Raw genomic sequence first — 13,815 nt, forward strand, 5'->3', positions numbered from 1 at the left:
AACCCTATAACCCTAACCCTATAACCCTAACCCTACAACCCTAACCCTACAACCCTAACCCTATAACCCTAACCCTACAACCCTACAACCCTAACCCTACAACCCTAACCCTATAACCCTAACCCTACAACCCTAACCCTACAACCCTAACCCTATAACCCTAACCCTATAACCCTAACCCTACAACCCTAACCCTACAACCCTAACCCTATAACCCTAACCCTACAACCCTAACCCTACAACCCTAACCCTATAACCCTACAACCCTAACCCTACAACCCTAACCCTATAACCCTACAACCCTAACCCTACAACCCTAACCCTACAACCCTAACCCTACAACCCTAACCCTACAACCCTAACCCTATAACCCTAACCCTACAACCCTAACCCTATAACCCTAACCCTATAACCCTAACCCTATAACCCTAACCCTACAACCCTAACCCTATAACCCTAACCCTATAACCCTAACCCTACAACCCTAACCATACAACCCTAACCAGCAAACAAAATCCCAATAACAATTCCTTCTAGGAGAATAAATGTGAATATTTTTCTGACATGACATGAAAGTGGCATCACCCATAAAAGCCCCACTTGTTCCTGTCTGTCTTTGTGAAGTAAGAAAATACTATATTCAGACACACAGTCTGAGTTAGTTCATATGTTGAACATTCAAACACATACTCCCTCACACACAAATTTATCTGACATTAGCATGTGTCCCGTCATGTCTCGGTATAGCTGCACTTGGTGCTAACAAGGAGAGTCTGAGGTGGCTGCGTGGGTGTCCAGAGGGATCGGTGGCGGTGCTGGGGGCGGCACCGTGTGGCGGTGAAGTGCTGGTTCTGCAAGCGGTCCAGAGAGGTGGACGGGTACATACAGCGTGTTTACATACATCCATAGCAGTGACAGGGAGGTATACAGGTTCGACCTGGGGACGCCAGGGCCTGACAACAGACACGTCTTCCCTTGTGTTTAGTTCTTCTTGTTATTGCGTCTTCTGTTCTTCTTCACCCTGGAGAGAAAAAGAGAAGTTAGTTATACGCCTGGAAAGAGCAAGAAGGTCATTATTTCTATTCTTTTGCTGGACCAGATGGAATCACTAACAGACACACAACTTGTATGAAGACTGCACAAGCAATCTTAGTTACCTCTGGGTGAGACAGACCAGCAGTGGGAAATAGTAGTTACTGAACGTAGCTCTAGTTCTATGAATTTGTGTTTACTTTGTTTATAATTTATTTAAATACTTGAAAAAAATCTCCCATTAAGTGTTATTTTAAACGGGTGAAAAATGTGCAATTAATATGCGATTAACTATGGGCAATCATGCAATTAATCGTGATTAAATTAAAATAGATTATTGATTAAATTGATTGTTAAAACCAAAAGACAGCCCAAATATAGCTTGAATATGATTTCAAGGAGGCTGGGTTATGTGGATCTTTCCTTTATAAAGTATAATTTTGGGGCATTTTTTTGCCTTTAATGGACGGAACAGGTGGAGAGAGAGGAGATGACATGCAGCAAAGGGCTGCAGGTCAGTATCAAACCCACGATCTCTGCAGCAAGGACTCAACCTTTGTACCTCATCTTTTCTAACAGAGGAGATTAAAAGAGCTGTGTGAAACAGAGAGGTCATGGACATGTGAGGGGCCTCAGGTGTTGGCAAACAGTTTTGATGGGTGAACATCATAACATATGTGTAAGTGTAACTTATATGAAACTGTAACTGAACATGAAAAAGGGTGATGCTGACAGAGAGCAGCCATGCAGTAAAAAAGGCATTTCTACAGAGCCTCACACACACACACAAACACACCCACACACACACCCATACGCTACATCCTCATAAACACAATTTATTGCTTATACAGTCTGTGTTCTCTGTCGATTCTTTATCTAAGAACACCTGACTTTGGTGAGAACAGGTGGAGTTTTAAACCATTCATTCACAGCTCCTATCATGATCGGTGCTAGCACTTAACACACTTGCTGTCTTTTTTTCCCAATTGCTAATGACCATCGGTCAGTACTGAAGCCACTTTTTCCTCACAGTCATACAGTCTGCATGTCTGCAGTCTGCAACACTTAATCAGTACATTTACTCAAGTACTGTACTTGAGTACAATTTTGAGGTACTTGTACTTTACTTGAGTATTTCCAAATTATGTAATTTAATTTTATACTTCTGCTTTGCTACATTTTGAGGCAAATATTGTACTTTTAACTCCACTCCATTAGCTGACAGCTTTAGCTACTCTTCAGGTTGAGATTTAACATGAAAAACATGAACAATTTAAAGTGATTAGACATTTTTTTAATTTAACCTCATTACTGTATATTAACTACTTAACTAGCCATACCTTGAGGAAATTAAAATGCTGTTTACATAAATGCATCAATAATAATAATAATAATAATCCAATAATATATTTGGAATATATCAAATAATCTCAGTGAGTCCATTCTGCATAATGAGTACTTTTACTTTTGATACTTTAAGTACATTTTGATGCTGATACTTTGGTACTTTTACTTCAGCAAGTTTTAAATGCAAGACTTTTACTCATAGTGGAGTAATTTCACAGTGTGGTATTACTACTTTAAGTTAAGTAAATGATGTGAATACTTCTTCCACCAATGCACTAAATTTGACCTCCAAAAACCACTCAAACCACCCAAACACTTGTACATTGTCACTCATAACACACTGACCTTAAAACATGAACAACAGGGATCATTACATTAAAGAAGAAGAAATACTTGTATCTCTGACACACTGGACACTCTTTGCTCATCAGTTACAATGTGTAACAGATACTCTGCTCTCCACCACATGCCTGCTTCAATAAAATGTGATAATTCTCAGGATAAGACTTTATTTTGAAAGCACTTCTGTCTCCTTGCAGGTCTTTTACTAACACAGTAAACAATATCTCGTAAAGCCTCAGAAATTATTTTATTATTTGTTTTCACGTTGTGTTTTTAAGTGTTTATAGTTTTAAGAAGCAGACATGCAGCCTGGCGATAATCACCACCAGACATTAGGGAGCTTTTTTTTTTAACGAGGAATGCACACAATTTAACTGCAAAGCTCATTAAAAACTGAATGAGCTGCTGCAGTTTTACTATGAATAGTTTTTACCCACAATGCTGCACCCCGGCTGGGACAACTCTGTCGCTGATGTGTAATTAGTGACGATAATTATATGGAAAAAACTTCATAGGAATAAAAAGAAGTCATGTTAAAAAATACACATGATTTGGTGTGCTAACTGTGAGCGAGCTGAGAGGTTAAAATCCTCAGATACATACTTATGAGAAAAAAGGAAACAGACGTACTCGTGGCAGATTTATCACTATTCTTTCGTGATGCTAATTATTTCACAGATAATAACTCAGCAGCTTACATCAACTGTGTCAGTGATTTTAAAGAGGAACTGTCGGCAGGAAACTGAGAAATGGTCATCTGTAACAGTGGTTTATTTCTTCTTTGTTGGCTCTAAACTCAGCAGAGGAGAGCGCCGTATTTCATTTCTGTCTGTCAGTGCTTGTGTCTGCGCAGAGAGAGTGAGGAGGGTTTTTTTCTTACTTGTTAATGGCGTTCTTTAAGTACTGCTGCAGCCACTTGGTCTCCGGGTTGATGCAAACTTCTCTGTTGTTCTTCAGCTTTGCACTGTGAGAGAAAAAAGTAGAATTTGAAGGATTAGATGCTATATTCTAAGTATTTCTGCTCAAACATCTGCAGTTACAGTGTTATTCACATGAAGCAGCAGAAGCAGAGATACAGAGCATGAAAAGTAGTTTAAACTCACAAGTAATAAATCAGATTCATGGATGTGTACTGCAGAATATTTTCACCTCGGGGCTTCCTTTGTCGCCGAACATCCGGTGATGGTGTACACTACAGAGATTGTATCTATTTTATTAGCTGTGTGGTCAACCGAACTGTAACAAGACCTCTCAGTGACCTCAGGGAAACTTGAGTGGCATTTTAATTAACACAGATCCTTAAAGAAACTCATTCAGGTCATTCAATTTGGAACCATTTTCCTCCACACAGGACCACACAGGTGGTTTTGCATGTTTAGCTCAGTAACTAACAATCAGAAGCTTAAGTAAAATGTGTTTTACAACATTTTAATTTCATTGTGGACTATTTTCCAAATGTGGGTTATGAAGTGTGCACGCCACCCTCAGACAAAATGTAAATGGAGAAGTAAACAGGAAGTGTAATGATGGCAAGTACTCCTTGGCTGGTGGCTACGAATTGATCCCCATTTGTTATTAGCCTATAGTTATTTACATTTTAGCAAATTTGCATAATTAAAATAAAACCGAAGTATTTTTTAGCAGTTCCTGTTCCTCATGTCTGTACAGATAACTGTCACATGGATCAATGTGACACTGGAGAAAACCTAAAAACATCATTATTCTTAAGCTTTAGTTCTAAATTCATCAAGAGCATCTTTTTATATGAGTTCAAATGATGATAAGCCACACACAAAAATGTGTGCTCAGATTTGATAAAGTTATGAGATGAAGCTTAACACAAGTTGTCCCTCCCTCTGCGTGCCCCACAGTTTGAGACACTCTAACTTGATTTCCTGACTTCTAGAGAGCCAGCAGTTTCATGTCAGTACCCCATGATTCATTATAGAAATTTGGAACTTGCTTGGTGGAAGTAACCCATCACAAAAAATAATCTATCAACTTTAATCTTTCTAAAGTTACATAATACCATGAAAGAATATTTTTAAAATACTGTTTGTAGTAGTCCAAACTCCACAAATTGGTAGAAATCTGACGTAAATCAACGATAATGAAACACAATCAAATTCAGAAATTAAACAACAAATTAAAGATGCAAGTCCCACTCCACTTTCTCCAAAGTGAAGCCAATCGATGGAGATTTGGCTTCACTTATGGGGAGCTGTCAGGCTATCCATCTTTCTATACAGTCTAAAGTCAATAGTGTCTGATGTTGGAGCCTCCTTGAACGCATCATCATAATATATCTGTGTTCCGAATTTAAGCAAACTTGGTAACAGCAGTGAATTTTCCCTTCTCCTTTTAAACTTAGTTATGCCATGTTGCCAGGCTTGTATATGATAACATGTTACATTTTGAAGATGATTAAAAGACATGTAGAAGTCATTGTACAATGTCAATTTTCAGAACAGCTCCTGCTCACAACTGCAAGACCAATGAACTATAAACGTAACTTTTGATTTAGAATAAAGGTGACAAGTTCTGTGATGGAGGACCTTTCTTAAGCAAACTTCTGCTCTTTGCAAAGTGATCTAATTAATGGAAAAGAATGACTTCTTAAAATGTGGGAAAATTTGCTGAAAAGCCATGTAGCCTATAATTTAGATAATGATGGTGGGAAGACATATACTATGTAAGCAATTTGCAGTTATTAAACCCAAACACACAAACCGCTGGTATGCTCTTTTAAACCTAAATGCGCCATAAGTAACATTTATAATTCCTCAAAGTACAATAAAAACACTATACGTATATGTTTGGGAGGTGAAATTGTTTACATTGAAGAGATAATGCTCTAAAGATATGTCTTTAATTTAAGCTTTTTATGGCTAATAAATCAAAATAATATATTACATTTTTTATGAAAGCCCACTTCTTACGGTACATCCCAGCTTGTTAGAAGTAGGATTACTACTTCTAACAAGCTGTCACCTTAATGTCAATAGTGAAAAAACAATCACACAGGTGCTGCTTAATTTAACATAAGCTAACCTGCATTATGTTTAATCAAAAAAAGAACCCAGATTACTTTGTTAATGCATAAAACAAAACATCAGCTCTATTGACAGCCTGACTCTGAAATGAACACAATATGTCAGGATAATATCTGATGCTGTTTATGAAGGCTGAGCTCAGAAACACCTCAGCTAAGCTCTAAAAACCTCAGCACATCCTACAACACATCCATGCCGAATAACCGGAGGATTACCGCACATAACACGCTGTCACCCTCCGGCCGGCGGTGAAAAATCACAGCTCTCTGTTTCCACTCAGGGACAGCTGGAGGGGAGGCTCACAGCGGCCATCACACTGTACTGAGTGGCTTGTAAAGCTGTCTTTGTACCATGCACAAAGCTTCTTAACTCCTCTGTCTGATGTAGAGTTGTAGGGGAAAGCATTTTGGTCAGGCTGGCTTAGAAGACATCAATGATCTTAGCCCTTAAATTATGTTAATTAGGGGACACAGCTGAAGCTCTGAGTATTCACACATTTGTTTGAGCAAATGTTTTGTGAGAGTGGAGGACACTTCTCTGTAAGATATCAATAGGATTTATGGTAAAACAAACATAAAGGCTGGTTATGTTCTCTATCACTACTGGGTGTTTTATGGTGCTATTTGGTTTGTTTATAAGATTAGATATTTATATGATTGTATTAGAAATGTCATTCAGATTGTGTATAGTTGCATTTGTGTTTAATTCAGATGTTTTATGTTGTTCATCTGTTAATGTTAATGCTGTGTTATCAAGATAATTGAAATGTAATTGTGATTGATTAAATAACATTCCAATAAATCAGTTAATTTCAAATAAGTTATCTATCACTATTAGATATTTATGAATAAAAAAATAAAAAATATATATTAAACACTTTTTTGATTTTTTTTTTCAAATGAGCGCATTTTAAAAACCTATTTCAAGTGAGTAAGGAACAAAAATATATTTTGAGAAAAAAGTTTTTTTTTCATGCTGAATGACCTTTTTCTAAGAAACTTTAGAGCATATCTCTGTTAAATACAAGATTAAAAAAATATGCTTGTAGATGATTCTTTGTGTAGAAATATTTTTGATTTGAGTTGATTTAAGTTCACATTACAGAACTTTCAAACTTGTACATGACTACATGACTGACCGACCACAGGGGGTCACACACTATAAGGTCTTTCAGCTGGAGAAATTGCCAATGAGTATTTTATGGTGATGAGCCGGTCAACCCAGCGGGTTCAAGTTTTTTAAAGCGTTTATGAAGGTTTAAACTTACTCAAAAATATCACTGATTTGGGTTGGCTGGTCAAAAAATGAAAAAGCACGATCCAAAAAAATTATTATAATTATCACTTCTACTTACTTATTCTTATCTCTTATATATAGCCTTCGAGATATCCGCAGTTTTCACATGAGAATCATTGTGTAAAATCAGGGCTAAAGTTGTGTAGTGTGAAAGCATTAGTTGACTAAAGGACAGCCTGAGAAAAAAAAAAAAATCTTCTCCAAAAATTCAATTTTACAGCTCACATGTTGCTCAGTATTTACTCATCAGGATGTAATTTGCAGCATAAGACTGAATCAGGAGCTGGAGGGATTTCAGTCCCACTTTATGAGGACCAGCTCTGCGGCCGCAGAGAGCGTGTGTTCGTGCCAGTGATGTGTGGCCTGTTGACGGAGAGCTGAGCCAAATATTTAGGAGAGGATTTGTTCTGTTATCAGATAGACTGCTGGGAGAGTGTCAGATCTGTTGGGGCGAACAGGGAGAGAGCCAGCAGCGGGGTCTCGCTCCCCCTCCAAACATGTGGATTTCACACCTCTGTGGCAAAAGGTCGTGTATGAGAGTTAACGACTCAAGAGGTGTCTCGCCTCACTGTTCCTCTTTCTCCTCCCTCATCTCTCCATCACACGGCTCTGCAAATTAAACACATTCCCCCGCGCCTCCTCACTGCTCCCTCTTCACTGCTTTCTGATTCAATTTGAGGCCCGACACTCTCCTTAAATATGGCACCTCCCCTATTCCTCACTCCATTTGGATTGCACACACGCGAGCGAATGAGCAAATGGTCCCTTAACTTAAAAGAGCAGCTCAGGAGCATCAACCCAAGCATCAGCTCCAAATCCCTCAAACTAACATGCGAGTCAGGAGGCCAAACAGCTCAGTAACTGGATCTGTGTTTGCTTTTCCTCCGGGGATGTCCCCTTCTTCCCCTCCTCTTTATTTTATTAGAGGTGGCCCGCTCATCCGCTCAGGAGCTCTTGATGTGTCTCCCTTCATCCTGTTTATCTGTCTGCTTGTCTGGCTGACCAACTGAGAGCTCGAACCCTAATTGACTTGGCTGGAATTTGAGTTCCACAAGCAGCAGGTAGTAATTACTTCACAGCAAGTTAATACCAACAGCATGCTGGGGCGGTGAGGGGGTGGGATGAGGGTGCACGGTGGGACACAAGAGGGGGGGGCAGAGGGTGTCGTGTTACCGGCTTTCTTTCATCTGTCTCAATAGAGATATCGGAGCAACTCTGCGGGCTTGTCTGAATGACTTCTTGACTCTTCTGGCAGTTTTCTGGAGCGAGGTTAGAGGGAGTTTGTGTCGCGGCCGCAGCGCTCTGCGTCCTCTCTGACCTTTTGCCATTCACCTAACAGTCATTAGCCCCCTCCTCTCTTTCTGGCAGAAGCCCCACAGCTTTTTAGCCTTTTGGCTGTGAGGCTTCTGCCGTCCCGTTTTCTATAGCAAACAAATGAATGAGGCTTTTTAGTTAATGTGTTCCAGACTAGTGACATTATACTCAGTGTTGCTGGGCAGTTTGAGACGGGAAATAAAAAGAAAAAGTGGATAAGGGATACCGGGGGTCAGCAGAAATACAAAGGTAATCACTTTGACCCTTAATTATTGCTTCCTTTGCAAAACATAAATGTCCCCCCTCGAGCTCCGGCTGTTACCGCTTTCCTCTTTCTGAGACGATCGTGTTGTTTTAAACTCAGACCGCTCATTAGGGGAAGAATAGAAGGATATTAACACCAATCACTCACACATCCACTCTCAATCTATCTGCACTGTATTTCATTGTGTGGTGCGTTATTAGATAATTATTTTGTATAACCAATAAAGGAGAAAGTTCAGGGAAAAAAAAAAAAAAACAATATTAAGAGTGATAAGATTAAGAGGCCATGTGACATATAAATCAAGGGTGGCTTTTTTCTAGTGCCTTAAATCAGAAAAATGAAATGAATTTCAGTACAATAAGTGGCCTTTAAGGAGACAGTGTCTTAAAAAGGCTTAAAAATCAGCTGAGGTAGATTGAGGAATCAGTAAACTATGCAAATACATATGTCCGTATTTAAAGTCAGGACTGCACTCAGGCAAAATGAAGCAAAATGCATAAGTAAAATCAGCAGAATGGTGTGTCACTGATGGCTCACTAATCTCATTGCAGTTTGAACCAACCTCTATGACTCTAAGGTAATTCCCTCCCATAATCTAACACGAGTTGATGTTGCGAAACAGCTGCAGTTTGTAGCAAAACTTCTTGGTTAAGTTTAGGAAAAGATCTCAGATTGTGGTAGAATAAGTATGTTTGTAATCTATGTTAGGTAAATTAAAATGCACTTTTCCATGTGTTCACTTACATGACTTGGAAGGGGCAGTTGGGTGTGTGGAGGAACTTGAGCTCTTTGATGGAGCGCTGAGGGACCGTGTTGAGAGTGGACCGACACCAGCACCGCTCCACCAGACTGATGGGCTTCGCTGCAAACACACAACAGGAAAAATGACAAATTAGCATCAATGAAGACAAGAAATTGTTCAGTTAAAACAAGTTGAATATATTCAGAGGACACTCTTGAACAGAGCTCATCAGTAGATAATAAAGTTGAGTTAAATAATTAACTTTGATTCACTTTAAGTTGCATCAATTTTCATACAAACCTCCTTTCATATCAATACAAGGGCGAAGAGCTTAACAACGAGCTTTCAAGAGCATGCACACATTCTGCATTACTTTTGTTATTTATTCACAGTGGTGTAAAGTAACCAACTAAATTTTATCCTAATACTGTTCATAACTACAATTTACTCAACCTGTATTTCCATTTTATGTCATTTTATACTTCTACTGCGTTACATTTCAGAGGCATTTATTTGATAAATTGAGGAACTAGTTGATTACTTGATTAGATTCTCAATACAAAACCTCAACAAATAAGATATGATATATTTATATTGCAGATTAATCTACACAGCAGAATAAAAAGTAATAAAAAATTAGCCACACATTTACCAGCTGCAGCATGAAAACCATTATACATACATTCATCCATAGAAACAAACAATAATACAATATACAGTCTATTATTCTGAAACAGGCCATTCTGCATTAGTACTAACTTACTTACTCTTGGTTTTATTAGTATATTTTGATGCTAATACTTGTATAACTACTTGTACTTGGGTTAATGATCTGAGTACTTCTTCCAATACTGTTTTTGTGTATTAAGTGTGGCAGAACACTTTAAGTTGCATGATATTCTTTATTAGTCAAAGAAAAGGTATTTTCAAAAGGTTTCGATCATATTTATTCATTTAAGACTCAGGCAAATATCCTATGCCCATTGTAGTTCACACATAATAACTCAGTTATTTTAGTTGTTCAGAAGTAGACAAAGTGACTGTTATATGTTTTGGCTATTAAACAATTTGAAGGCTTTATTTGGCTTCAGCCACTCGTACAAATTGATTCGTTCTTAAGTGGCTGTGTGAGAACCTGCCACATTCTCCAGTATAATTTACCAGAGGTCCAAACCTGCTGTAGCAGTTATGAGCAGTTTTTTTTTTCACTAAAGGAGTTTATTCCAGCACTTTGAAGTGATTAAGGTTGAAAATCCAGCATTAATGATAACTTTAGAGAAAGTTAAGATGTTCTTGCATGAGGCTTGATGTTCATGCACACAGAAGTAGTCGTTCTGGTTAATATGCGGATTTAAATATTTACATCAACCTAAATTAGAATCCTATTTCAAACACAGTAGCTTCTACTTCCATTTCAGCTGTGATCAAATGAATCACTTCCCTCAGTGGAGCAGTTAAAAGCATGTTTAATCTACTGTAACAAGCCTTTACAAAGCATGGGAACGTATGAGTTTACCTGCCATTGCTCTGAACAACATGTTCATTAAAAAGAGATTAGCCCTTTATCTGACCAGTCACACACTCTCACTCGATCTATCACACACACACACACATGCAGAATCTCAGCTTTTCACTCCTGGAGCATTCAGCCCGGCCACTCTGATGGAGAAGGGTCCTCCACATTCAATTTCCAATATTTGTCCCTTTTATGAAAGAGCACTCTGCGGCTCAGACGGCATAACAGCCTCTGAGGAAATCACCTCAAGTACATTCTTAAAATGATTACAAATCCCCCCCCCCCGGGCCTCCGTGGAGGTCTGTGGGGTCCCAGAGGAGCACAGATACACACGGATAACTTGAGCTGATTGTAGTTTTGTACTTAATTTGAAATACAGTTTAAAGATTTCCCAAAGAAATGATGATGGTTGTAAAAATGTCAGAGAAGAGATGAAGAGAAACACCCTGCAATAAAACTTTAAATCGGGACCCCTGAAGGTCTTGAAGCTGTAAAGTGCTTAACTCCATTGATTACAAACAAATGGTTTTAAAGGGAAAAAAGGCTTTTTTGAGTCTGAAGAATGTGCCATGAAATTATTAGAAAAGGTCACAGAGCAGATTTTGCAAATTCGGGCGCAGAAATGTGCTGCCGACTGCTCACTTGTGTGTAAAAAATGATGGGTTAAATGCAGAGGTTGAATTTCTCCATTGTGGGATTAATAAAGTAATTAATCTAATCTAAAAATTCTCACTCTTTGTATCTACCATGTCCCGCTCAGATTGAATAATTAGATCAAGTGCATCATAAGTAGCTAACAGACCTTTGTCCTGTGACTCAACGTATTCCTATTGATATTCACATTTATAATGCAACACCAAATGTCCTGCCACAAATGGCTAAATCCTCAGTAATATCAGCCTAATGATCCACAGCCATTCAGCCGCTTTTCTCATGCAAACTAAGGGATCATTATGCAGCACGCAGCACCGGGGCTGCAGCGAGCATGCTCTGCTATCAGCGCCGCATTGTTTATCCCTAATTAGAAACTAATTAAAAGAAAGCAAAGGGAAAGGACAAATACACACATTTCGACCTAACTCTTTAATATGCAATCAGGGGTCTCACCGGGGCCGAAACAACAAGCTTAGCATAGCGCTGGCCAGGCAACTTAACACCCTGCTTGTCTTCTACCAAGGTTAACATGTGGAGGATTAATGTGGGGTCACTGTGGAAACTGCACTCCTCCTGTGGTACGTGAAGGCTTTCAGTCCAAAATAAATTAGAAAATAATTGTTGGAGAATATGCTACTGGATGTATTTTAAGAAATCATGTCGTATAACCTGAAAGCATAAAATGTCACAAAAAGCTGCAGTAATATGTGGATTACAGACCACAGTCAGATACAGTTGAAATTCTGTACCAATTTAAATAGAGCTGCATTCAACATTTATTTTCAATTTATTAATGAATCTGCTGATTATTTCTTCAATATATCACTTTGGCTGATAAAATGTCACAATTTAGAGTTTCCCAGCCCAAGCTGATATCTTCAGATTGCTTGTTTTCTGTGACCAGCGGTCCAAAATACAAATTTACTGTCACAGCATTACAAAAAGTAAAAAAATAAAAACCCTATTTAAAAAGCCAAAACCCATTCATTTTCTACACTTTTCTTTAAGAAATGGCTTTTAAAAGAATGGTAAATCCCCCAAATAGTTGCATTTTCAGTGGATTGACTTATCCATTAATCATGATTTCATCTGTTCAGTAATCATTTATTCAATACAAATAAATGGGAGATGAATGACTTTGGCACAAAGGTCCACTATTTAGTAACCATGTTTCCATGAGATGTAACAAGACAAAACCAATGCAGAATATCAAAGTGTTTAAGAGTTGAACAACCACGAGCACAACCAGAGATTTGTTAAAAAAGGATTAATTCTTATCTGAGCTTGCAACAATATCAAAACCTAAGCTTTGATGATGAGATTTATCATTTATATTTATGATCTGAGTTTCTATTACACACTGAATCCAGGTTTTAAAAAAGTTCCTACACAGCCAATATTAAAATAATCTGAATGACATAAAGCCTCAACATCCACACACCCTCATCTTTAAGGCTAAAACATCATATAGCAACACTTCTTCAACTGAAAAGCAAGTAAAAAGCCCTCAAACACGATCTCTAAGCAGCATTAAACATGCCAAAGAGTGTCCCGAACCTGTGGTGGACTCACCGTTGGAGGCTGGTACATGTGTGGCCACGGCCAGCAGAGCCATCAGCGCCAGCAGTTTGACATCCATGGTGGTGGGCTCTCAGGCTGCAGGAGGGCTGCTCTCTCTCTCTGCTACAATCCAGGACGCAACTGTGACCGCCAGCTCTGCGCTGCACTGTGTTAAAGCTTCAGATGGGAGAGGGAGAACAGAGAGAGAGGAGGAGGAGGGAGGAGGGAAGGAGAGGGAGTCCCACTTTCTCAGGAGGGAGGGGGGTCTCAGCATGAGAGGAGGTGAGAGGAGGGGAGGGGAAGGAGGGAGCAGCAGCAGCGAGTCAGTGGAGACTTCCTCGATTGTTAATGTGTTGGCTGGGAATCAAGGAGAAAGTCTGAGGGGAAATCTCTCTCTTTTTCTCTTTTTGCTGGTTTCTCCATTTCTCCATTTTTCACTTGTACTTCTCGTTTTTTCTCACATTCTCTGCTTATCTTTTGTCTGTCTCATCCTTTTCTTTCCTCCTTTGCCTCCTTCTGCCACCTGCCAGACACCCCGAGTCCTCAGTCAGACTACTTTCAGAGCCAGGGCTCCCCGCTGCTGCGCTAATATTGTTGTATAATTCAGCTGACTGTTGTGTTATTGTTTACAGGGACACAGACTGCTTTCTCTCTCTCTGTACTTTCTTACTGTGTCTCTCTTTCTTTCTTTCCC

At 39.0% G+C, this 13,815-nt stretch overlaps 1 protein-coding gene across 1 annotated transcript; it reads right to left on the minus strand.

Moving 5' to 3' along the window:
* Nucleotides 1–478: 478 nt before the first annotated feature.
* On the minus strand, nt 479–13,274 carry cxcl12b (chemokine (C-X-C motif) ligand 12b (stromal cell-derived factor 1)). The gene is made up of 4 exons (XM_059328888.1): nt 13,134–13,274; nt 9,394–9,511; nt 3,602–3,685; nt 479–1,021 (listed from the first exon to the last, which is right to left on the minus strand). Exons 1-4 carry the CDS (start codon nt 13,198–13,200, stop codon nt 982–984), a joined length of 309 nt encoding a protein of 102 aa, XP_059184871.1. The 5' UTR covers nt 13,201–13,274; the 3' UTR covers nt 479–981.
* Nucleotides 13,275–13,815: the final 541 nt, after the last annotated feature.

Source organism: Centropristis striata, chromosome 1 (assembly GCF_030273125.1).
Source record: "Centropristis striata isolate RG_2023a ecotype Rhode Island chromosome 1, C.striata_1.0, whole genome shotgun sequence".
Taxonomy (NCBI): domain Eukaryota; kingdom Metazoa; phylum Chordata; class Actinopteri; order Perciformes; family Serranidae; genus Centropristis; species Centropristis striata.